The sequence below is a fragment of the Corapipo altera genome, unplaced genomic scaffold (assembly GCF_003945725.1).
Source record: "Corapipo altera isolate COAL_440 unplaced genomic scaffold, ASM394572v1 64, whole genome shotgun sequence".
Classification (NCBI taxonomy): Eukaryota; Metazoa; Chordata; class Aves; order Passeriformes; family Pipridae; genus Corapipo; species Corapipo altera.
The window spans coordinates 2,863,577-2,888,541 of NW_020884893.1; the positions used below are offsets into that span (position 1 = coordinate 2,863,577).

Below are 24,965 nucleotides of genomic sequence, written 5' to 3' on the forward strand. Positions count from 1 at the left end.
TGCCCCAAATAGGGACCTTCACAACAAGAGGTAATTATTTTTAGCTTCTTGGCTGTGCGGCTTCAAAAGCTCCCTCAGACTGGTGGGACTTTCAGTCAGCAGTTCCCAACACTCCTGACTCGTGTATCTGCTCTAAAAAGCTTCCCAAATGCTGTTTTTCCAGACCCAGGAAACTCGGGAGATTCTGCACTTTCACTATACCACGTGGCCTGACTTTGGTGTCCCCGAGTCCCCGGCCTCGTTCCTCAATTTCCTGTTCAAGGTGCGGGAGTCGGGCTCGCTGAGCCCCGAGCACGGCCCCGTCGTGGTTCACTGCAGCGCCGGCATCGGCAGGTCCGGCACCTTCTGCCTGGTGGACACGTGTCTGCTCCTGGTGAGGCTTCCTTCTCGTGGGCTGGTTCTGCAGAGGTATTTTGGGGAATGGTTTCAGCCTTACAAGAGCTGTGGCAGGGCCTGGGAAGTGCCGTTGCCGTGATTTCCATTATTTCTCACTCGTACTGTTTCGGGGGTGTTTTCCAAGGCAGGTCTCATTCCTGAGTGGCCATTTGGGGTCTGGGGAAGAGAACTCTCTAGTTTTCAGAGTGATTCACAAAGACAGGCTTTGCCTTCATGGTTAAGAGAAAACCACACTAGATGTCTGCCAAGTCATAGCATGAAATGTCCTGAATCAATGCAAAACCCATCTGATGAGTTTGCTTTTACAGAGTCACCTGCACTCGTGGACAGGAGGAAATTGTCCTGACTTCAACATAAAGCTGGAATTCTCTTGGCTTTATTCTCTCACTGCGTGAGACCTATAGAAAGCCAAGTCAGGCCTAGGCTAAAATGTCACTAAAAAGAAAAAAAGGGGGAAAGGGACAACATTTTGGAGTCCTGTTGGTTTCCCCTCAGTCTTTTTGGAGACCCAGTAAAAAGCTGCTCATACCAGTTTGATGTGAGCTCATTAACTGTGTAATGGGAAGGGCAGTGTGAAGGCCCTGCCACAAGATGGGTCCTTGTAGTGAATGTCACCAGAACATAAAGCATGTGTCATATTTTTCAGATGGACAAACGGAAAGATCCTTCCTCTGTGGACGTCAAGCAGGTTCTCCTGGAAATGAGGAAGTACAGGATGGGACTCATCCAGACCGCAGACCAGCTCCGCTTCTCCTACTTGGCTGTTATTGAAGGGGCAAAATTCATCATGGGAGATGCTTCAGTGCAAGTGAGTGCTGTGGGCAGCTCAGCCAAAGGAGGAGCTGCAGCTCCATGGGAACTGCAGCAAGTGTGTGGGATGAGCAGGAGAAAAAGAAGCTTCAAGCTTGGTGCTTGTTTCAGCTCCAGTACGTGTTTATATTATGGGGTTCTTCAGCACAGTGCTTTACAATCTGTGACAACCTGAAGTGTTGTATTTAAGAACCTTCCAGAGAGTACTTGTGAGTTAACAGGTGCCTCGTGTGCTTTCCAGCACAGTGACCAGGGTGTAGCTGCTGCATCAGCTCATCTGGCATTTTAGGTAATAACAGTTTTCTAATATAGCAGAATTCTAAGTATTATGATTAAATTCATCAGGTTTTTTGTGGTAAGCAGAACTCCAGCAAAACAGGTTCTATTTTGTGCTATTTAAGTTTTCCAGAAGTAGACTGGAATCTCTTGCATTTGTATCTGATGTGTTCTGTGTGTAGTGGATGTAGCTTGGGTTTGGAGTTCTTGTGTCTGGTTTCTCTTTTTTTTCTTGATGCAAATGATGAGCCACTTTAAGAATTAGTTGAAAGGTAGAGTATAAAGATTCTGCCCTGGTAAAGTTTAGAGTAGCTTACAGAGAGAAGAGAAGAGCTTACCAGGGATTGTCCTTCCCTGAAGGAGCAGTGGAAAGAGCTCTCCAACGAGGACCTGGACCCCCCACCTGAGCACACCCCCCCACCTCCCCGGCCACCGAAGCGAACCTCGGAGATGCACAACGGGAGGATGCACGAACACACGGAATTCTTCCCCAAACCCCCGGGAGCAGAGGAGGAGATCACATGCTCAGTGAGCACCGTGGAAGAGACGGTCCCAGACGGCAGAGCTCGTTCACCTGCCCCGCTGAGCACAGACAGGTAACTCAGGGCTTTTCCCGCTGTGAGGTGTCCCGGGATCTCTGTCCACGGGGTGTTTGTGTGGAGGACATTTGCACATAAAACAGCATTTCATACAGAAGGGCCTGAGCAGATTGAGGCAGTGTAAGAGCAGGAATAGTAGTTCCAAGGCAAATTTCTCTCAGTTGAGGTCTCACACTCATGTTCATTTAACTGTCCCGTGGGCTGGGGCCTCTTCTGGCACCCTGCTAAAGAAGTGACAGGTGATGGGTGTGTGGCTCTGGGAGCTGGAGGTCAGTGAGAGGTTCCCATAGTCTTAAATTCACAGAGCTGGGAGGCTGCAACCAGGAGCTGAACGAGGTGTCTCCCTCCAAGTTCTGCTGCAGGCAAGGAGATAAAATGGAAGAGTTTCCCTGCCCAAAAGAAACAATGTTTTGATATGGATTTTTCTTAATTCGTTGGGGAGATTCTGAAAGGAAAATACTCAAATTCCAAACAATATTTGCTAAAAAGAAAGGAAATCTTGGAAACAGGAACACACACAAGTGGAGGCTTAGCAGTGAAAGAAGGAAGTGTTGCACTGGTAGCATCTCCCTCTTTCTTTCTTTGGTGACAGTATAGTTCTGTTAGCAGAACATTTACCAGGGGTGTGAGATGCCTGGGGATGATTTCCATACCCACTGAAGGTGTGGATTTAATTTAAAACTGGTGTCTTGTGTCTTCTCATTAGTGGGATAAATCTGAATTTCTCAGTGAGTAAATAATTTCTTAGAAATTATTATTTATGCAGTTTAGTGTAAATGAACATCAGACATGTCCAGCTCCAGAGAGCTCAGAGATCAGATTGATTTTATTTATTATAGTCCCTTGTCTGAGGATGGAGCTGAATCCTCCTCTGGAACTGCCTGTCTTCATTGGTTGGAGGTGCTTGGACTGGACATCTGCCTTTCCCCTTGCTCCAGTCCAGTCCTGCGCTGTACCAGGGTTCAGGAGGGCTCCATGGCGAATCCAGTGAGGAATATTTGTGTCCATCCAGTACTGAATATTGATTTCTTTGTCCTTAAGCACTAGTCAAGACACTGAAATTCGGAGGAGAACTGTTGGTGAAAATCCGCGTCTCTCGCCCCACAAAGAGGAGTCCAAGTCAGAGAACTCGGACGAGGAGGATGAGAACATGGTGACAACGTGGAAGCCATTTCTGGTGAACATCTGCATGTTCACTTTCCTCACAGCAGGAGCTTATCTCTGCTACAGGGTGTGTTTCCACTGATGGCTGTTCAGCAGGATGGACCCGCGGGGAACACGCCCGGTCGGGGTTTGTGGGAGCTCCTGTGAGAGGGAGCAGTCCAGGCAGGGGAGCCTTGTCTCAGAGCAGGTAGATTTAGGGTGAAAGGCCAGAACTTTGGGTAGGGCTTAAAGAGAGAATTGATGCACTAGGGTTTTATCCAGCCCTGTGGTCCCAAGAACATAATATTCTAATCTCAGGGCCTTAAAATATTCAGGAGTAAGCAGAGAAAATGCCAAATAGTTGGTTTCCTTTTTTGGTTTCTTTTTTTTTTTTTTTTTTTTTTTTTTTTTTAACTAAATAATAGAATTACAACACATTGTTGTTTTTAGCCTTTTTTAAAAAGCCAGTTCATTTTCTTTTGTTTCAGAAAAAGTAGGCACAAGTGAAACTTGCTTGTACTCTCCAAGTGTTGTAACCAAATACATGACTTACATTGACGAGTTCCCAAAAAAGAAAAAGAAACCCACATACCTGAAGAATGTAAACCTTTGGAAGGGGAGGGGTGTTTGTGGTTGGTTTTTTTGTTTCTTTTTTTTTTTTTTTAAACTTGCTTCATCATTAAAGACTGAGTTGTGGGCAGTGCCTGTGGTATTGATATATTTAATCTTGGCATAACTGTTCTTAAAGAGCTGATTGTTTTACTTGTGTTGATAGAACCAGGCTTCTGCATTTGCTCAGGGTATCCCAACACGTCCAGCTCTTGGATTTTTTCCTTTTTTTTCCTTTACTAAGTGTATCTCCTCATTGACTTTTGTTGCACTCTACTTGCACATACGGCTCTTTACATTGCACCATCCTTTCTAAAGCTGTTTTTAGTTTTATATTCTGGGTTAGGAGAGGTTGAGGGGAGGGAGAGAAACAGGAAGGGAAATTCAACCAAACCATGTCCACCAGCACTCTGCCATGGAAGGACCAGTTCTTAAACCTCATCATTTGGAATGTAAAATGCAGTTTCACTCTCCCTGTGCTCCGTCAGGACCAGCCGTTGCTTCCAGCCAGGGGAGAGGCCCCGGGGGTGCTGCAGGGGCAGCAGGAGATATGCTCCAGGCAGGAGAGCATTTGGTAAATCCAGAGCAATCCAGGCTGTGGCAGCTTCCTTGAGACACAGACAGTTCACCAGGAGCCGGGTTGGTCTGTGAACATGTCGGTTTATGATGCAAGTGTTTGTGTGTTCTGCTTTGTGTAAAGCCAAGATTAAAATCCTGGCTCTAGGAGGGGGTCCTGCAGCCAGGCTGGGCCCAGCACTGGCCCTGCTGTGGGCCTGGCCCAGGGCTCCAGGGTGTAAAGTGCTTGTAAATAAGGATTTGGGTGTGTGGGTAGGACTGGGACTGGAAGGCAGCATTGCACTAGGCAGCCAATGCTGTTCCTCTCAGTAGTACCAAATGATTAATAGTTTAAACAATAATAGCAAAGATTTCTTTGCTTGTGTCATGGAGCAGAGGCCAGGAGCAAACTCGCTGCTGAGAGCTGTCGAGACTGAGCTGACCCAGGACAGCTGATCTGCAGCACTGTTACTGATCTGCTCCTTTCATTTCTCAAGTCTCTGTAGATTTAGAGCACTTAAGCACCCCCTCAGTGCAGCCCTCGCTGTGGAGGAGCCCAGGGGAGCTCTCTCCACTCAGTATTTATTTTTGCCAAGCTGGCTGTAGGTGTAGCTCTTCCTTCAGTGGGTGAGTAGGTGAAGGGGGTCGGGGGGGTTGGAGTTATTTCTATTTTGTGTTTTGTTAAGCTTGCATCAAGGGCTTCTCAAGAGTACAATAATAAATCCTCAGGTAGTACTGGGAATCAATCCTTTTACCTGTGAGACTGTTGGTCAGACCAGTACTTGAAAGGAGGAATGTTGTAATCAGTCAATATTTAGTTATATTATTGGAAACAGGAAAAATGAGTATAGAAAAATGGTAATATATAATGGCTCATCTGTGTATTTAAGATACATTATGTGATTGCTTTGTCCCCACTGTTCTCTCCAGCACGGGCAGGTCCTGCCCTGAGGCACCATTTGTACCCCTTTGTATTAAACTGCATGTGAAGTCTCCGGTGTCCCGATGAAACACCACGTGCTTGAAAGGTGAAAGAACTTATATTTCTGCTTCCTGATGTGCCCAAATGATATTTGCATGACCTGATCCTTAGTGGCTGTGGTTCAGAGGGTGTTGCTGAAAGTCTCCTCTTTCAGCGATGGCCTGTTGGGTGTTTATCAGACAATATGTACTCGCCTAATCCTTGGCATGACTTCCCGTGGGATCCCGTGTGCCCGGTGGTAGCATGTTCCTTTCAGCTGAGTGAGTGTAGTACAGACATTCCAGAGTTTAGTCAGCCCTATCCACACCTCCCCTGGCCTGGGGGCAGCAGGGGCACCTTTGGAAAGACACGAACCAAACCCCTCCCCTCTGCACATGTTCCCAAGAGAGAATATTTTAAGTTTTTGGTATGGCAGGAAAACAAAGCCTCCTTCCTTTGTTTCCAGATTAATTAAATTGCAAATGATTCTACCAAGAGAGAGTTCCTGCAGGTCATAGACAAGCTCTGAGCATCTCCCTTTCCACCTGTCCCTTCCCTCTGTTCCAAGTCCAGCTCTTCCCCTGTCCCAGGACACACAGTGACTGCTCCCCAGGCCCCTGAGGTGTGGATAAGGCTTGGAATACTGAACTGTTCCCATTTTGTTTTGCTGTCCTGTACTGTCTGTGGTAGTTGGGGGGTGTAAATACCGTGGGGGTGTTGGGTAACCTGTTCTTGGAAATGGACAAACATCCATGTTAGACTCGGTAGGACGTTAGTGAGCTGCTCTGCTATCTGCCTTAAGCAAATATTTACTCATCAGGTCTTTCTTTTTTTACAGATTGCCATAGAATAAACTTTTATAAAAAAAAATTTTAAAAACTCAACAAAAAAGCTGAATGTTTTGGTATAATACAGTTTCAGGTATCTTGTCTTTTGTGTAAGCCGCTGCTGGGCCTCCCAGGTTAGAGTACAACTGTACAGTTTTTCAATCTCCCATACAAGTTTTCAGTTCTCATTTTAGTTGTAACAATAAAATTCTTTTTTTAAAGAACTTCGATGGGTCTCTTATTGCTTTGGGGCTGGAGCCACAGGCTCCTGACTGACCCACATGCACAGGGGGGCAGGAGGGGAACGTTGGGAGGTTGTAGAGGAAAGTGATTTAAATGTTCTTGTAAGAACTTCCTGTAGGGAGTAAAAGAGATGAGTCCCCTGTGTCTCTCCCTGACCCCTCCAGCTCCCTGCTTTAGTCTTTCACATGAGACAGTTCAATTTGAACTCCAAGCCTGACCTGTCCCAGGCAGGACAGGGATCAAGCCCAGTGCCCTGTACCTGTCCCCAGGCCTGCCAGCACAGCACCACAAAACACTCACAGCAACTTGTCTCAATGGTTTATTAGAACTTCAGAAAACAGTATGAAATCCAACAAATAAATACTGAATAGAAACATTTTATACACATATATATATATAAAAATATGTACACACGAGCCCAACCCTTTCAAGTATTGTACCTGAAGCCAGGCTTCTCTCCACGGCCACCCTGCCCTGCCAGCCAGGGGCTGAGGAAGGGCCTGACAACAGGTGGATGATTATGAGAAGTCTTGATCTATGACTAAACTCAAAATTTAAAACCAACCCAAACCTGTCCCTCCCTCAGACCTGCACCTGGCAAACCCAACACAGACCCTCCTGCTGAGCACACACACTCCTCCCACACGCTGTCAGTCCCTGCTGGAACCTGGCCTAAGCTGCAACCAGGCTGAAGACTTTGGAAGTAACAAGTTTTCCTTCTGCAACTAAATTGTCCAGGCAAAAGAACCCACTGAGCAACTCTGCTGGATCTGTTGGTGTAAAAGGCTGTTGTCTGCTGCCTTCCAGAGGGACTGTTGGAGAGTGATCATTTCTCCCTCGGGAAATGCCAAATTAATAAAACACTTCATGGGAAAATAAATCATACTGGATTTACAGTTTGAGCAGGGGCAGCTAGTTCCAGCAAGATGGAGATTTTAGCTCCAGTGACAATCTGGTGCCACGTTCCAAGAGATCCCAGCTTTCATTCATCCAGGCACTTTGGTATTTGATCACGTGCTGAGAGATGGTGAGAAAACCTGTTTCAGCCTGAATTGTGGAGACTGCAAACTCTGCCCTTTGGAAATGAGCCTGTCCTGGGGCAGGATGCAGCACGGACAGAGCAGGGACAACCAAAGCCATCCCTCAGGTGCCCGTGTGGCTGTGAGGACAGTGGGATGCAGCTCCTCCCGTTGCACTCCTAAAACACTGTGATTTCAATCTCGGCCTCGTGCTGGGCAGTTTCCCTCAGTTCACAGCAGATCCTGTCCATTTTCTCGAAGGCTTGGCGGCCCCTTTCCCCTGTGGAGAAAGGAAACAGCCTGTGCTGAGGGAGAGACACAAACGCCTGAGAAATGGGACCCTCTGGAAACACTTCCATTGTGACCTTGTTTGGAACTAACAAGGGTTCCTAAGAGTGGCAAACACTGTCCCTAAGGGAACAGTTTTCCAAAACCTGCTGAAAGCTACCATGGAAAATCAGGCCTCCTGTCAATACTTCCATGTGAGTAACAGTTTGGAGCATCACAGCTGGAAAACTTGCCATGCACGTGAGCCTGAGTGTTTCTGGGAAGCAAGTCTGGAGATCCCCAGGACTAAACATGGATCAAAGGGGGTTTTGGAAGAACAGAACAGGGAAACAGCTCTCCAGCATCACTTCCAGCATCTTTGGTTCTTATCTGCCACCTTTTCAAAAGGTTCAGTGGTTCCTAAAGGACTTTATCCTGGAGAATTTCCTTGGTCTGGTTCTATAAACCTCAACAGGAGGGCCCTTGGTTGGTACCTGTGATATAAAGTTTGTCTCCATGGTATGAAACAGCTGTTCATGAGGGATTTCCACTGTCTTGGATGTGTTCAGGCTGCACCTGAGGCCTCTCCTGGTCCTGCACTATTTCACATCACTTTTTCAGACTGTTTGAAAGCCTTACCAAAGGACAGTGTTGTTTCCCTGGCTGCATTCCTGACTTCCTCTGTCTCAGACTGGCACAGGTGGGCAACCTGCTCAATGCTCTCCACAGCCTGTGGGAGAAAGGAAACATTGGCCTCAGCAGCTCCTCAGCAGTTTGGTGGATGTTTTTCACAAGGCAAACACAGACACACAAACTCCCATCTCCTCTTGCACCTGAATTCTACCAAGACCTTTCTCTCCTCCCCCAGCACATCAGCTTGCAGTTACATTTCCTGACATGTTCTCACCTCTGTCACCTCCTTCTCTCCTGTTTTAGGGCCTTAGAAAGTGTAAAAGTCCCAGGGTACAGGTCCCTGCTGCAGGACCGTTAAATCAGCATCACCCACCAGGACGTCACTGAAAGGGTTAATCCCAGTTGTTGCTTTGCAAATTGAATTTAAGAGTAAGACTCTGATTTCTTGTTGTGTGACAGGATATCACAGGAGTTCAAACACATCCTCTGTGTCCTTGTGCTGTGCCTGGCACATCAAACAAGATGCCCACAGCTCCCTCTCCTGCTGCCTTTGGAACAACTGCATTAATGGTTTGGAACTTCTGCAGCCAAAGAATTCAGGAATTCCAAACAGCAGAAAGCTGCTAAAGTGACTCTACCAGCTTTAAAATCCCAGCCAGACACACTTCTGCATCCATGGCTGTGGCCAGATGTGCCCAGCAGAGCTGTGAACACTTACCCTGAGGTTCTTAAGAGCCAAACATGCAGCTTGCTGAAGTCTTGCATCACAGTCAGATAAAGCATCAGTGTAAAACAACACAGCCTGAATAGAAAAAGGAAAGTAAAAAAGAGCACCTTGAGTGTTAATCAAACAACCAAAGCAGACTGACAGGAGCAGCTCTGCCCATCTGAAAGTCAAAAACAGGACAGAGACAAATCACCCCAGCACTGCTGTGGTTCAGGGGCCAGTTCACAGCTAAGCCAAGGGCAGAGGGGGCAGTGCCATTCCAGGCTGAAGCCATCGCGTGGATCTCAGCAGCCCGGCAAGGCCAGGGGAGCTGCAGCGCTTACCTTGGCCCTGAGGCTCCTGCTGGCGGCGGCGCGGCACAGGCAGGACGTGGCCGCTTTGCTCACTCGGTGGTTCTCGTCCAGCTGCAGCTCCCCGAGCAGCCGCAGCGTCTGCGGGAGCGGCTGCAGCTTGTTCAGCCGCTTCCCCTTCAGCCTCTTCAGCGTCTTCAGCCTCCCGGGGCACTGCAGCTCCTCGATCAGCATCACTGCGAGGGAAGTGCTCGGCTTCACTCACCCGCAAACCAAGACATTTGCAAGGAGCTCCTCCCTGGCCCGGTCCCCTTTAGCCACAAGCAGTTCTTCCCGGGGCCGGCGAGGAAGCCAAGCGTGGCAGGAAGCAAACCGGGACAGCTGCCCCTTTGCCCATCCTGTCTTCTCTCCCTGCCATTGTTCCATTTCCTCCCGTGCCCAGGCTGGGACAGCAGAGCAGCCGATCTGTGCCAGCCCCGGGTGCATCCAGGACAACACCCAGAGCAGGTCCCACAGCCTTGGGCGTCGGGACAAGAGCCCAGCCCACAACAAGGAACAGGATCAAGCAAAATACCCGTAAACAGCCCTGGGAGATCTCACTGTACAGGACAAAGAAAACCCTCTCTCTTTTAAAAACTAAGAAATCAGGCACTGGATTTACCCTTTCAATTTGAAGAATATTCCAGGTCTTTTTCACTGACTAGGAATGCTCAAGTTTTAGCCCCCCTCCAGATGAGTCATCTGCATCAACATAAGCCTAACGATGCAGCCAATATAAAGACTATTTTTAAAATAATTCTTTTCTAACACAGAGTAGGTTTTCAAGTACTTTCACATGTTGGACAAGACTCCAGTGAGGCTCTGGCTACCTCAGGCTAGAAAATGCACGTTAGTAACCTCTGGAATTTTATTGCTATTTTCTGTGTCTGATTCCAGCTGCAATAGACACCCAAAGCCCCAGACTTTACTCAGTCCTTGGATCCAGCTGTAGATTCCTCTTGACTTTGCTTCTGCTTTAACTTCAGAATATCCCAGAACCCACTTTTCAGGGCACTTAAGATAAACCCATCCTTCACACCTGGTTTGTTTGTACATGGCCAGATATGGGAGTCAAGCACATCTTTCCTGTTCTGATTAAAATTACATGGTCATAAGGGCAATTAAAATGGAAGCAAGTTGTCAGTGCACTGGTTGGGGTGTTTCCTGCTCTGGAATTGTATCTTGAGTGGGAACCTGGAGGGTAGCCCTAAAGGAGGAGCCAAGCACTGCCATTACCTTCCTTGGCAAGTTGTCCCAAGTGTTTCTCCAGGCTGGCAATGTGGTGCTTGTCCAGGTAGCTATAAAACTGGAATAAAGTAACTGGTTCTGTTTGGAGGTTTGGAGTGGGGAGCAACCCATCACAGGTGAGGATCTGCTCCAGCAGCCTCTGCAGCACTGGAAGAAGGAACACGGACAAGGACAAATGAGAAAACAGCAGGTTAGTTTGTGGGAAGCTGCTGAGAACAAGTAAGAGGTTTAGGGGTTCTTTAAATGCACAGGGACAATCTTTAGCACTGTAGCCAAATGCAGTCTGAGTGGCTTTGTGCTCCAGTGGTACCTGCTTCCAGCTGCCTGGGGTACTTTTCCTTCACTTTGAGCATCATCGTGTATTTCAGGGCATGACGGAACCTTTCTGCTGAAGCCAACAAGATGCTGCCAGGCTCTGCAAGGTCACTCCACATCTTCAGATAGTGCTTCTTCTTCTTAGTCTTCTGAATAACTGAAACCCCACATTTGAAGAAGTCCATGAGCTCCAGCAGATTTTGGATTTTACATGAGAAATTAGGCACCAGATGGATTATCTAGACATGGGTCAGCGTTAACTTGTATTTGTGTTAGAGATGGTTTTGTTCAAAATGGGGCATTTCCTGCCAAAATGCTAAAACCTGCAAGCACTGATCTCACCAAGCTTAGGCTGAGCTCCCAAACTGTCATCAGCAGCTCTTCTGCCCCTTATTGTTCATTTTGTCCTGGTGTGTGAGTCCAGCTCCAGAAGAACTTTCTGTGAGTTTAACTGGCTGCCCTTCTATCAGCCAGAGATGTGCCACTGCCAGGTTTTAGAGATCCTGCCTCATGTTCCTTCCTCAGGGCTCTCTCTTATCAAACACTTCACTTGAAGCAATACCCTGTGGTTTCTCACTACCCTTTGGACCCTTCATGCCTCGCTCTTCCCTACAGAGATTGAACTCCTGCATTTAACACTCCCACACTTCCCCTGTCACACTGTACCAAAGGCCCTTTGGAACAGGTTATTCTCACATCCTCCAGGATAAAATCTGTCAGCAAATGCTTCCAACTAAAATTTGCATTCTTGATGCTGCATTTACCAAGATGAGAACAAAAGCCTTCCAAGTCTCCCATTGTGTTTTATGATTTTGTCAGTGTACAGAAGAGTTTAGTATTGGGAAGGCCTGAGGTGGGAAGAATTGCCCAACTGTTCTTGCAGATGGGCACAGAATTTGGGCTGTTTGCTTACCAAGTAAAAGGACAGATAAAAGAGGATTTTACTAAGGCTGCTCTGTTGTTCTTTGATTGCAAATTCCATCATCTACAACATCCCTGTTTAAAACATACCAGTTCAGTTACTCTTTGAGACAAATTTCTCCAAATCTTTTCCTTCCTTGCAGAAAAATCCAAAGCAAACCATGAGCCCTGTTTTCTCTAAGAATCCAGATATAAGAGCTGGTTTAATTATGTGACTGTTTTACAAGGAATTTAGAATGAAACACTGATGTGTCTGGGGAAGCTGGAGCAGGCACATCAGGGGTGCACCTCTCCCATCTCTGGCATGCCTTGGAAATAATGCAGCTACTCACTTTCTTCAACAGACATATCCAGGACATCCCCCAGCACTCGGGTCTGCTCAGATACTTCTTCCAAAATGCTCTCCTGGACAAGCTGGGCTACGTTTGGTGACCTCAGTTTCTGAAATGCAACATATGTATCTCAGCAGCTGAAACAAGGGCAGTATAAAGCTCAAGATAAACCAGGATTTGTTTCTTGGAATCAAACTTCTAAGAGCAGTGAGAAAACATCAGCTGCTCTGAGAAGGCCCCTCTGCCATCACAGCACATGCTACTGGTAGTATCAGTTTTTCATTCATTCAAAAATTGATCACCCCTTGCACATTTAGAGTCAAACCTGTCTGATTGCATTTACAGCCTGCTTAGGGCACAAGGTACTAATTAGAGCTCCAGCAAAACCCAGAGGCTGAAGAAAGGCAGCAGAGTTTTATATGTTCTGTGTAGATACATGAAGATGCTGCAGTTTTTGGAGTCCATTTCCATTCTGAGTCTTTCTGCTTTTATAAAACAGCTACATAATCCCTTCTGTCCATAATCAGAATCAACAATGACATCCAGTGCCCTGGGAACCCCCAGGCTGTTCTGTACCTGCAAAAGACCTTTGCACAGCTTCAGGTGAGTTATCAACAGCATGTCTAAGTTGTCATCACCAGTAGTGACATCTTGAGTTTCTGGTCTCGTGTCACAGCTCAGGGACTTCAGTGTGTTGTCATTGTACGTGCTGTTGAGATGAGGGGAAAAAGGAGTTAGAACTCTCATCACTAAATAAAATTGAAGATGTGCAGTCTCAACAGGAGCCTTCAAGAAAGTCACGAAAGTACAAACCAGGTGGCATCAAACAAAGCGGCATTGTTTTTAATTGCATTTATAACCTTCTTAAAAACATGAGGACACGTTTCTGTGCTGGGTGTTCACACCAGCAGCAGCTCTGCACAGCTGTTACTCAGCCAAGTGTTCCCCCTCAGCCCTGTCCCTGTCCCCACAGCACATACCTGACACTGGCTGTCCTGATGCTCCCAAACAGCGAGAGCTCGTCAGCACTGCAGTCAGCGTTTAGGAAGTCAAAGCTTTCCAGGACTGTCTCCACCATTAAACTCTCCATAGATGAGTGTTTGTGATGAAGTGTCTTTTGCTGTTGATGGGGTGGAAGGAAAAACGCTGTTATTTGTAGTATCAAGCCATTTTGCAGGAGTTCTTTGCTGGTTTTGAAATCATTCCTAATAATAAATTAATTTGCTTTTCTGATTTCATTCTTAGCCTATCGGCTTGATGAACTGATGCAGTCACCTCGAGCTATACCAAATTTTAAAAATATCAAAAAGGATTAGAAGCAGACCTAAATGCTGAGGCTCTGACATAGTTCAGGATCAGTTTAGCCCAGACTGGTTTCCAGTTGGACTGCATTGGTTATTTCTTTCCCAGCCGTTGCTCTGTGCCCGGCACTGGGAGCTGCCTTTCCCGAGTCCTGCCTGACCTCTGGTGGCCAAACTCCTTTTGGGAACGTGCCATTGCTGCATCATTAAATGAAATCAGCCTCAGGGTCACAGAACATCTTCAGATTTAGGGGTAACAGAGGAAGCTGCACCATGTCCCGAGGGTAAAACATTCCCATACCTTTAATTTATCCCTCAGAGACGAAACCTGGTATTCCAATTTCTCCAGCTGGGCTTGCCCCACATCACGTGATTTCAGCAAGTTCAACACTTCCTGAAGAGTCTTGTCAATAGACTTTGTATGTCCATCCAGTCTCGGGTCACTTGCAGCATTCCAGCTTTTCTGGCTGCTGTCCTCCTGCTCTGCCAGGCGCCGAGTCCTGGGCTGGCTCACAGAATCCCTCCTGCCCTTGTGGCGATTCGGAAGACTGGACGGGTTACTTGGAAATCCATCCCCACATGGAGTCTTCTTCAGGATATCCAGAGTTGTGTGATCTGGGAGAGGGTGCTGGTGCTCTTCTGCACCAGTCTCTTGAATAATCACCAATGGCCTGTGGTCCAGAGCTGGAGTTGTACTTCGGGATTCTGCCCCTTTCTGGTCCTCAGAGCTGAACGAGTCTCCCTCACTGGTCTCTGCAGGATTGTGAGCTTTACTCCTCCCATGGTCATCAAAATCACAGGCAGCCAAGTAGCTCAGAATGCTGGGGGGCTGGGCTTCATCACTTACATCCCCCTGGTTCTGCCTCAGCTGCAAAAGAGACTGCAGCAAAAAGATCCATAAATGAGCACGGACACAACTGGGAAGCCTGAGATCCCACCCAAGAGATACAGCTCTGGTTCCTGTTGTTGGAAACATGCACCCAAATCCATCAAAGCACAGGGCTCTTCTGCACGTGGGGCCAGGCCAGCATGGATTGGACAAAAAACTACTGAAACCAAGTTCTAAGAGCCCCTGGATGAACAGAGGAGCAGCAGTAACTGCGTGGTTGATCTTTCTGGTGAGAGTTACTAAGGCAGCTGAAAACCTGTTTCTGGGTTAAATGAATGGGGGTTAAAAGAAAACAAAGCCCCAAACTGCAAAGGCCCAGAGTGCTATGCTTTCACACTTCTGAGTGTGCTCCTGAACAGTCTAATCTAACCCAAAACCAAGCCCTAGGTCTGTGCTTTGCATCTTGCTTTCCTCAGGTACTCACCAGGTAGTATTTCTCTCTGAAGCTGGGGGTGTTTGGGGGGGTCCAGTTGTATAACGAGCTCTTCCTGCTACCCACGGAAAACTTGGCAGTGCTTCCAGGTGACAAAAACAGGTTCTCTGTGTCAAAGGGGCTGCAGCAGAAAACAAAGGCCAAAGTGTCAGTGAGAGCAGAGAGCACAGAGGTGTTCAGCTGCAGGAACAGCTAGGAGGATTTGAACTGTGACATTCAGTCAGTGCCACAGTGAATAAAAGGAAACAGAAACTGCCCCTCTGACCAGTATCTTTGATTGCTCCAGCAGAGAAAGAGGTAGGCAAGACGGTATTTTACACAGAATTCTCAACACCCTTTAGACAGAGACCTGTGCCAGAGTCTTTGGAAGAGTCCAGTGTTCCAAGAGGCTGAAGTGCTCCCTGTCCTCCTGCAGAGCCTGCACAGGCCCTGGTGCTGCCCATCCAGCACAGCCTGTGTGTGACAGGCACTGGGCACAGTGGGACAGGCACCACTCCAGGCAGGAAGGAAACAGAGCACATGTAATAAAGGAAAACTGCCAATTTCCCTCCTGCTGAGCACACAGCACCTGGAAAAGCCAATAAAACCCCCTCATTATCCTCCACTTACTAATAAATGACTGGCTGGCAGAGGAAGCTGTGCAGGGCTACAGGGCAGTTCTGTGGGTCACACAGGCATGGATGAGGCCACTTACAGCCCCAGAGGGTGCTGGCTGTGGGCTGCAAGAGCTTGACAAGTCCTGCTCTAAAGAGTTCCCAGTTACCTTCTGCATCACAGCCATTAAATTCCCAACTCCTTTGCAAAGCAGTCTAAGGAAACTCGGACAAACTGTCTCCCAGGAGAGGGAAAACATATTTCAAGTTCAGCAAAGAGAGTTTGTTTTTCCTACATGTTACTTTTGTTCCCCACTGATATGCCCTGTGGCACCAAAAGAAAGTTTGTTTTTCCACTTAAGGACTGGCATTTGGAAAGAAGTGAACTGTTCACCACAAATCTGTAACCTCAGTGATAGGAATATGACAACCAACAGCAGGATAAAGTCAGCTGCATTCAGCTGTACCTTGCAGGAGATTCAAAAGGGAATGAGGACTAATCAATTGCAGGGAAAAGAACTTCTGCTCTCTGGCAAAAGTTAAAAAGCAGAGCTCCAAGTCTCTCCAGCTGCTTGTGTTGCACAGGGACAGTTCTCCCCAGCACCCTGCAGTGCAGCTCCTCAGCACAGAGGTGACACTCTGAGCTCCCCTAGCACAGGTTAATTGGCTGAATTAACCAGTGTCACCCAGCTGGGGTCCATCACACAGCCCAGTTCCACGGAGTCCCAACCACCACCACCTGCATTGACTCACTGGACAGAAATAAATCGGGTTTCTGACAGCCAGAGCCTTTTCCCCAAAGCCTGCTGTGCTTGCTGATGAAAGCAAATTACTCCTACCCGTGGTATTTCTTAGAAAAAGTCACAGGGATCCATTCCTCACATTTTTCACTTTTAGCTTTTAATATAGCACTGCAGTAATGCAAAATGACACTTCTGGGAAAGGAACAACAACAACAAACTGAATCTGTTTTGCCCCTTTGACAATTCCTGGAACCCTCCAGCAAAATGCAGCTCTTCAGCTGCCTCCAGACAAGGACACACTCCCAGTCCCTGCAAGGAACAGCTGAGAGCAGAGGGGAAAGAAAGAATGGAGTCTACTCTAAAGCTTCTATTATCTCTTGGCTCTAAGCTCTTTGGGTATGATCCATCATCTCCTTCCACATTTCTACAGCAAACAAACCATCAGACTGGGACAGGTCTATGAATCCATCTCTCCCAGCATTTTGACACTGACAGAATCCAGTAAGGGATATTCCAGGGGAAAACACAGGAAATGAGTCAAATAGAGTGGGCTTTCCCCAGACACATGCCCAGGTTTGAGGCAATCCATGGCTGAGATCTGTCATGCACCAGACTTTGCAAACAGACTATTGCCTTTAATTGTCACTGGTTTTTCCTTAGTTTGTCTAGTGGCTTTCCTGAAATCATTGACACAAAACCTCTGTGTAGGTAAAAAGTGTGCAGAAATGTCATTATTTAACTTTAAATTGTGGAGCAAGTACTTGCTGCAGGGGGTGGGGGGTGTCTGTGGCTAATCCCATCCTGTCCACATAGATGTGCCTGCACAGGATTATCCATAGGCACCTTCTCAAGGCTGAAAAATTCTATTAGGAAAAAAATCAAAGTGGCCCACCCGAGCTCTGCCAGCCCTGAGCATGAATTCCCAGGGAGATGTTACTTTGTCACACCCACCAAACCTGTGGAGGGATGGAATACTTCAGATTTCTATAATTTACCTCCTCCTGCTGCACTTTCTGTTGGGTGAGTAAGGAGGACACTGCCTGGTTTATGCTCTTAGAGGAGCAGAAGTGATGAGAGAGAGCTTAAGAGCAAACTCAGTCCAGCCTTCAGCCCCAGAGGATCTTCCTTCCTTTCTCCCACTGTGCCCTAAGCACTCCCTTTCTGTCCATGGATTAAATACCACCAGATCAGAAGGGCTCTTGGTGGATAGACCTGCCTGAATCCCAGTGTTCAGCCTGTGAATCCAGACTTACATTAATACCAAAAAAAGCCAATTCTAGTCAACTGACTGGACTCACTATTAATCATGAGATTTCTCTTGCCACCATCAAACCCAGGTGAAAATGCCCATGCAATTTAACAGTGAGAAGGTTGTTAGTAGGTGTTTCACCTACCCCTTAAAGCACAGCAAGCACATTTTGCAGGTTAGTACAGCTTGTCACAGCCCCAGGCTAGGAGTGCACAGGGATGCACTGATGGATACTGCCTGAAGATACTGCAGGAGTACCTACATATTCCACCTAAGTTTTCACCTATAAGATCAGGACTGGCAGCATCCAAAAATAGAAACCAGACTTTCCTTTTTTATTCTCCCTTCAGGTTTTCTCTCACTGCAGGAAGCCCTGTGAGCCAGGCCAGCACAGCCCAAAGCAGGCAGAGTCACCAGAGCAGTTCTGACTGGATGGTGCCCTTGGATCCCAGCACAGGGTGCTGCTGAAGTTCTGAAAGGAGAATACAGCTTTCTCTTTGTCCTGCATGTGAGACACAGAATTCAGACTGCTGTTTAGGTTGGCAAAAAACCCAAAGCCTTTTGCCAAACTGGCCAACAAAGCTGTTCTGCAATGGCCCCAAGTTCATTCACACTCCTCATGGCATGATCTATAAAGGAGCTGAAGGCACTTTTGTTTGAGCCCAGAAGACTGGAGACCTATTTAAAAGAAAATATACATTGAGAAGCGGAAGAGAGAGATCTGTATTTGGATTCCTCACAAAGCAGGTCTAGACTGAAAGTTTGTGCCTCAGAGAAGTTTGGGCAAATCAGATGGATTTGTTTAGTTATTCTCAAATCAAAGAGAAAAGCAGCTGTTTTGAGTGCTCTATCTTTGCAAACAGAAACACCCTGAGTTATCACCACAAAACTTCTCTTTTCTGTAAAGAACTCCAGCAAACAGGCTGCCAGAGGAGAGGCCAGCTCTGCACAGAAGTGCTCTGGAGAATCCTCTTGGTGGGACACCAAAGCATTTCGCAAAACTTAAACACAGCAGAGACACACAGCCGGGGTTTTCTCACCCGCTGAAAAATTCCAAGTGGGGATTAACTCCCAAAGACAATGAGTCAGACAAACCCTGCTCCCAGCTCAGCTGTTGCCAGCTCCAAAGGCTGTGATGGTTGTCCCAAATACCACAGACCTGCTGCTTTTGCCAGCCCAGAGCTGCACTCAGAGCTATCAGACACCACAGCCAGAGGGTCAACAGTGCCGGGATTGGACTTTTCCAGAAAGTTCTGCCACAAATGTAATTTGTGGAGATTCAGGCTATTATGAGGAACTATGCAATATCCCAGAATAGGGAGGGGATTTCCTCATACAGTCCTTTTGTAAGAACAGCTTATGTGCATAATTAATTATGGAAGCTACTGACAGAGGGGAAAGGAAGTGAGCAGATCCAGCAGCAGTAGGTGAAGGGACTGTCAGATGCCATTGGTGTGGGTTCATAACAAGGGAGTAGAAGTGATTTCTTCTGAGCACCTCACCAAAACAAACCACATCCTGATGCCCACTGTCAGATCTCAGGAGGAAGAAGCACCATAAACGGGTGCAGCCAAACTCTGCTGGGTGAGTTTATTTCTCATTGACTTTGAGCAACTGACTCTGTGTGTTGGAAAATCATTTTCGGGTGCTGTGGGCAAGACACATTTTTCAGCCCAGTTGCAGGTACAAGTCAGCAGTAAGTGTCAAGAACCACAGCATGCACAAGAGACATTCAAAAAACTGTGTGTTGATCAATAAAGCTTTTCTTTCCCCAGCCCCAGAAATGGAACCTGAAAGCTGTTTCTGCTTTTCCTGGAGAGAGCCTGGATCCCAAGTCAAAGTGGCCTTTCAAGAGGGTCCTTATAACAGAGGTGTGTTCAAAGGCCTCTTGGCCATGGAGGGCTGGGAAGAATCAAGGACTGTAGTGAGCCACACACAGAGGTACAAGAGAACAGTGCCCATTGTTTAACTGGGCACTTCACTAAGGGGCTGCATTTAATCCCTGGACAATAGTAAATGGAAACAGGTTAAAAAGTCTTGATTTGTTGTAGATGGGCCTTTCAGTGTGGAACAACAGTCCCACAAAGCAGAAACAACAGTACTACCTCAAAAACCTTGGTGAGTCTGGAGTGAGGAATAAGTTCCACTGCAGCATCCACAACAGTGAGAATTTGCTTTTAATAACATCAGTAATCCACTACAATAATCAACTTACAGATTTAAATTATAAAACAATTTAATAAATCACAGGCACCATGACAATGCTCAGCTATTTTAAAAGCACATCTGTAACCAAGCTTCCCTGTAGTGCACAAACAGGCCTCGTATCCATAACTACTCAGTGCAAATATGAAGGTGCCAAGTTTTGGGAAAGCTTCATTTATAACAAATTGTGATCTGGTCAGAGTGATTGTTCTAAAATTTCAGCTATGTATTTTTTTTCATTGTGTCTACAAGCTGCTACTTCCAGTTTCATTTCATCATCCTCAAGATTATTTTTCATATTTTATAGATGGACATAAATTGCTTGGAGCTGGACTGAATGCTCACTGTGAAGAGGGGTGAGCTAAGTAAGGCTCTCTAAGTCAGGCTAAGTCAGCTCCCATGGCTATCCATGGCTTTGGTGAGAGCAAAGGAAGATCTGAAAGGTCATAGAAAGAGCTTGTGTCCTTTCCCCTGCCCTCCTGAGGACTGGTCCAACAGAGATCAGGCCCAGCAGCCGGGATGGCTGTGAGGAAGCACAAGGCTGTCATCTGTCCTGCACCTTGAATGGAGAGAGGACTGTGGGGGTGAATGCTGCTCACTGACATACTTAGGAGCCTTTGATCATTTCCAATGTTTTCTAGCTTTTCCCATTGGAAGCTGTACTTACTTCCAGAGGACCTCCAGCTGCAGCTTGATGGTGCCCAGTTCAGTGATGTCCACAATGATGGCCTGAGGCTTGGTTGTAAAGAAGTTGATGCTGTCGCATGTCACGACACCAACCAGAATAGTGGCCAGTCCTCGCAGCTCTGTCACCTGCAGAGACAGACAAACACATCCAGCTTCATCCTACCAGACAATCCTCAGTCACCTGCATGGAAAGGAGAACACCCCAGGCTCAGATCTGCTCTGAGGCCCATAACAAACAAAACACTGATACTCAGTTCTGGGCTCCTAAAGAGCTGTGAGCTGATATCCCCACAGGGAACAGCTCCCGGGGGCTGGCAAAGGGGACACACAGAGCTGCACAGCACTTCAGACAAGGGAACTTGTGGACTATGATTTTAAGAAAAATTAGTCTGTAATTCTTGCTCTAGTACTGGAACTATTTCAGCACCAGACTATTTCAGATCTCAGTTGCCTAAAGGATCCAGAGACACAACTCTCTGCATCCTCTGTGACCTCTCTAACTGTCCTGAGCTCAGCAGGATCAAAATCAGAACTTGGGTCATTCTTTCCTCCAGCTCTGCAGGTGGCTCCAGGTTTGTTACCAATGCAGTCACAGGCCTGTGTTTTTCCCAGGCTGGCACTTGTCTTCTTCAGCTACTTTAAAAAAACCAACAACCTAACTTGAGTATTTGCTATAAAAACATACTTCCAACTGAAGATCACATTGTTCTAGAAGTGCATGAAGCATCAGACTCAGCACAGAATTTTAGCACAAGTGCCTGAAGTCCACTTTGGAATTAGTTCCATGCCTACATCTCTTTTAAGAGCTGAAGTCGTGCTGCCAGGCTCCTCTTGGAACACTCTTTGGCTCTCATCAATTTTCTTCTCTGTTTTTTTAAACCTGCTATATATTTGCACTGGGCAAAGATCACTAAGCACAAAGTGGAAAGAGCAGGAGGCTGTGGAGGACATTCATCAGTAGACTTTCATAAGCTGACAAAAAGAGTAAAACTATCATTGTCACACAAAGTAATACAGGTTTTAACAACTATTACGGGAAAACAGGGATCTGAATTAGCTTCTCACCTGATCTTCACTGTGCAGTGACAGTAAAAAAGCATGTTATAAGCACATTTCCAAAGGCAGTGCTGGCAAGATGCCAAAGAGTGTCTCCTGTGTAACCCAGTTCTTGCTGCCAGATAGGAGGAGAACACTGCAATAGCTGCTTTAACACAACTGCCAAAACCCCAAACCCTGCACTGGCACAGTTTCCCAGTAGGACAGAATCCAGCACAGCCTTCAATCTCAGCTCCCTTCAGGCTGACAGGAGTCACGCTGCAGGGTCCAGCCCACTAGAGATGCCAGGTTACAGTGCAAATGCTGCTTAAGGATTAATTCCCCCTGCAAGGGAGGTGTCAGAACCAATGCAGGGGCAGCTGCAGTGGGGCTGTGAACACTTCCCTCAGTGTCACCTACAGCTCAGAGGCCACTGCACTGGTCCCTTACTGCTAAAGATGTGACCTGTTCCAAGGGATTTCTGAAAGAGTGTCAGAATTCTAAACAAAGATTTAAAGCACAGACAGTTTGCAGAAGCACATAAATGCCATTGGTTCTTCACAGATATGGAGCATCTCTGCAGTAAAACACAACAAAAGCAGCTGCACTGCACCCGGATAAAGGGAGGTTTGAATCCCACACTCCAAACACACACAGGTGCAATGGTATGTTTTCTATACATTAATTTCTCTCTTTCAGTAGAGAACAGAACTATTGGTACTGCATATACATCTGGGTCTCCACATCTAGACTTCATCCTAGAAAATCCCAGATATTGATCTTGGATATTCTTTAAAAAAAACCCAACCAAACAAAAAACCCAAAACACAACCACGTCTACCAGACTCCAGAATAGGGGAAAGCAGATGCACTAATACAGTTACAAGTGCCAGGAGCAAAGGAAAATCAGAAGATACATGTCCCTTCACTAGACAGAACACGGATTAACTGCCATTTTTACACGGCTAGAAAAAGAAAACTATTTAAGAACTTTCAGAAACACTTGGTAGCTTAAGAGGTAAGAGGTAAGTGGCAGAAGACATGTTAACCCACTGATTCCAACCCAACCATTATACACCACACCTTAATTTCAAACTTCTCATGGAGATTGGGTATAAAAATCTTCTCCTCCTCATCCCATGTCTGGCTGTCATCGGTCTCGATCTTGCCTTTCAACCTCCATTTCTGGCGCCCCAGTCGCACAAACACCTGGAAACCACAAAGAGCAAAGGACGTCGGGTCAACATATCCCAGAACATTCCCTACAGTCACTGGGCCTCTCACTGTTCCAGTCTGGCAGGAGTGAAGCCATCCCCTTGATCACCACGCACTTGGGAACTTGGATAAAGCTGGAAGATTGGAGACAGGAATTCAGGATGCAGGTTTTAACACCTGAAGCAGTGCCAAATGCCACGTCCCACCCATTCTAGAAGAGCTGCAGAACTACACTGCATTCCAAGTGTGGGGGTACTGGAATACAAGGCACACTGGAATTCACTGGGAACTGTCACAGGTAGGAGAGCACCCAGTAAGACACCAAGGTGCATTCAAATGATGCCAAGGGCAGCCTTCCAAGAAACAGGCAGCCACTGCTACATGATTCCAGGGTAATCTGAAGACAAAGCCTTGACAGGTTGGGTTTCACAGACAATCACTGCATCTTTGAAACCCTCCCATAACACCCAAATCACACCTTTCCCTCCCCAGCCCAGAGGGCACAGTAACTCCTGAATGTGGCAAAGCACTGTTCCCATCACAACAGTGGGTGTTTTTATCACCCACTGCTCTCATCCTACATGAGCATCCTACATGCTCTCACCCTTGCTCTCCTGTTCCTCTATTGCAAACTCACACCAGGAAAGTAAAGGACAATTAATTGCTTTATACTGCACCTCATACTGGTCCCCTGGGCAGAGACGTGCAAAGCCCACCAGCCCTGAAAAGAGAAGGAAAACTCCTAATACTTGTAGAGTTTTACAAAGCCCCCCCCAAAGCCTCAGACTGCAATAAATCAAGTGGTTCTCTGGCCAACACCCCTCCTTTCCTCAGCTCTGTGCAGAAGCTGAGCCCAAGACACTCTTGAAAGGACAAAATGTAATTGAGCTGAGGAAAGAAAGCTTGTCAGCTTTTGTGTTCAGATAGACAGTAGCACTGCAGGACTGTTTTACAGCACTGAAGCAAACAGGAGTTTGCCAGAACTCTGTTCAGGGTATCATCCAGCAAACCAGTGGAAGCAACTGGCATTGAATAGCTGGACTCTCAGTGGATCAGATTGCTACCTAGACCACAAAATCAACTGATGAGTCTTGAAGGAAAGAGGAAAGGAACTTACCTTTCATCTTCACATGGAACTCTCCCAAGTGGACCTCCAAGGCCCCCTCTATGAAGCACATGTCCTACAAGAAAGGCTGCACAGTCATCACAGCTGCAAAGCAGTGCAGAGTAGCACCTTCCCACATGGGCCATTTTCTTTAGAGGACTTTGGCCCTTTTATTATTTTAAAGGACACACAAACATTTTCACTAGTGGAGGCAGATACAGAGTCCATTCATACTACTTTTAAGACAGACAATCTTCCACAGAAGAGTGGAACTGCTTCAGCTGACCACTCTCAGTTATGTTCCATTCCTTGTTTTGTGAAAATAGTAAAGCTTATTCCTTCTTCAATTCTCATCCCATGCCTCCAGTGGAAGTCATAATGGACCCCCGTATTAAAGATTTTTTATGTTATGTATTTTATACACGGTTTTTAACCCACACCATTAACAAAAAAAAGCCACTAGCAAGTCCTAGTACATTTTTTGCTAAGAAGTCAGGTCTTCATTAGAAGTATGTGGTATTTCCTACCTCTGTGCACTCTTGGAAGTTCTTGTAAAGCTCCACTAGACTCTCTCTGGAGGCTTTGGTGGAAGGGGACAGGGAAAAGGCATGTTTCATGTTAGTGGCCCCATCTCGCAGCCTGCACTGGATACAATAAGCTTCATAGAGTTCTTCTACCTTTAGGATTTGGAAGATGGGGAAAGAAGGAACCAAAATTACCTTGGCATAATTTTAAGAAGTTTTGGAAAGGAACATCAGTATCTTTCCTGGCAAAAAAACCCCCAACCAAATCCCTCTGTCAGAGCATTGCAGGGTGCTGCAACTCCTGCATTTTACAGAGTGCTACAGTTTGCTTTTCAATATCCCATGCTTTTTTCAGGAATACAATTAGCTCTGCTATTACCAAAGTAGAAGACAAGGAGTGGAGTAACACTTTTCTCATGAAAAATTTACTTGCAGAGCAGGAAACCAATTCCTTCAATACAGACTAAGCCCCCTCCACCATTAGCTATGCCAGAGGAGAGGTTCCAGTCCTTTGGAAGCAGCTGGCAGACAGCAGACCCAAACTCCACAGAACTGCCCCTTTGGCCCCTCGTGAGAAGGGGAGGGAAGAACATGTCAGTGTTCCCAGAGTAACATTTTCTGAATAAACTGGCAGAGTGTGCAAACTGGTTTCACAGGAAAACTCAGGTTGGGTCGCGCCCAACATTCAGCCTGAATAGAACCATTCAGGAAAATAAATAAATAAAAAATCCCCTCCTTCGGTACAAAGAGTGGCTGCAGCTTTCAGAGAGTCCCCA

General features: G+C 46.6%; 2 protein-coding genes across 6 annotated transcripts in view; one reads left to right on the forward strand and one right to left on the reverse strand.

The window, feature by feature from the left end:
- The window catches only part of PTPN1 (protein tyrosine phosphatase, non-receptor type 1), a 34,389-nt gene extending 27,993 nt beyond the window's left edge, over positions 1-6,396 (forward strand). Inside the window, exons 6-9 of one of the 2 annotated variants that reach the window (XM_027646274.1) lie at positions 164-373; positions 1,043-1,204; positions 1,843-2,078; positions 3,123-6,396. In XM_027646274.1, the coding sequence (XP_027502075.1) occupies positions 164-373; positions 1,043-1,204; positions 1,843-2,078; positions 3,123-3,327 (813 nt within the window). In that variant the 3' untranslated portion in view covers positions 3,328-6,396. The remainder of the gene's footprint in view (positions 1-163; positions 374-1,042; positions 1,205-1,842; positions 2,079-3,122) is intronic. The other variant, XM_027646275.1, reaches the window with a different exon arrangement.
- Positions 6,397-6,750: 354 nt separating this feature from the next.
- Positions 6,751-24,965, reverse strand: part of RIPOR3 (RIPOR family member 3) — a 52,354-nt gene continuing 34,139 nt past the window's right edge. For 3 of the 4 annotated variants that reach the window (XM_027646271.1, XM_027646272.1, XM_027646273.1), the window contains 16 exons: positions 24,193-24,342; positions 23,678-23,741; positions 23,238-23,281; positions 22,429-22,554; positions 20,291-20,436; positions 14,825-14,954; positions 13,813-14,391; positions 13,191-13,330; positions 12,787-12,919; positions 12,211-12,319; positions 10,953-11,114; positions 10,631-10,789; positions 9,389-9,591; positions 9,057-9,140; positions 8,345-8,435; positions 6,752-7,718 (listed from right to left, as the gene is read on the reverse strand). In XM_027646271.1, the coding sequence (XP_027502072.1) occupies positions 7,618-7,718; positions 8,345-8,435; positions 9,057-9,140; positions 9,389-9,591; positions 10,631-10,789; positions 10,953-11,114; positions 12,211-12,319; positions 12,787-12,919; positions 13,191-13,330; positions 13,813-14,391; positions 14,825-14,954; positions 20,291-20,436; positions 22,429-22,554; positions 23,238-23,281; positions 23,678-23,741; positions 24,193-24,342 (2,421 nt within the window). In that variant the 3' untranslated portion in view covers positions 6,752-7,617. Of the gene's footprint in view, positions 7,719-8,344; positions 8,436-9,056; positions 9,141-9,388; positions 9,592-10,630; positions 10,790-10,952; positions 11,115-12,210; positions 12,320-12,786; positions 12,920-13,190; positions 13,331-13,812; positions 14,392-14,824; positions 14,955-20,290; positions 20,437-22,428; positions 22,555-23,237; positions 23,282-23,677; positions 23,742-24,192; positions 24,343-24,965 lie in introns of all 4 variants that reach the window. The other variant, XM_027646270.1, reaches the window with a different exon arrangement.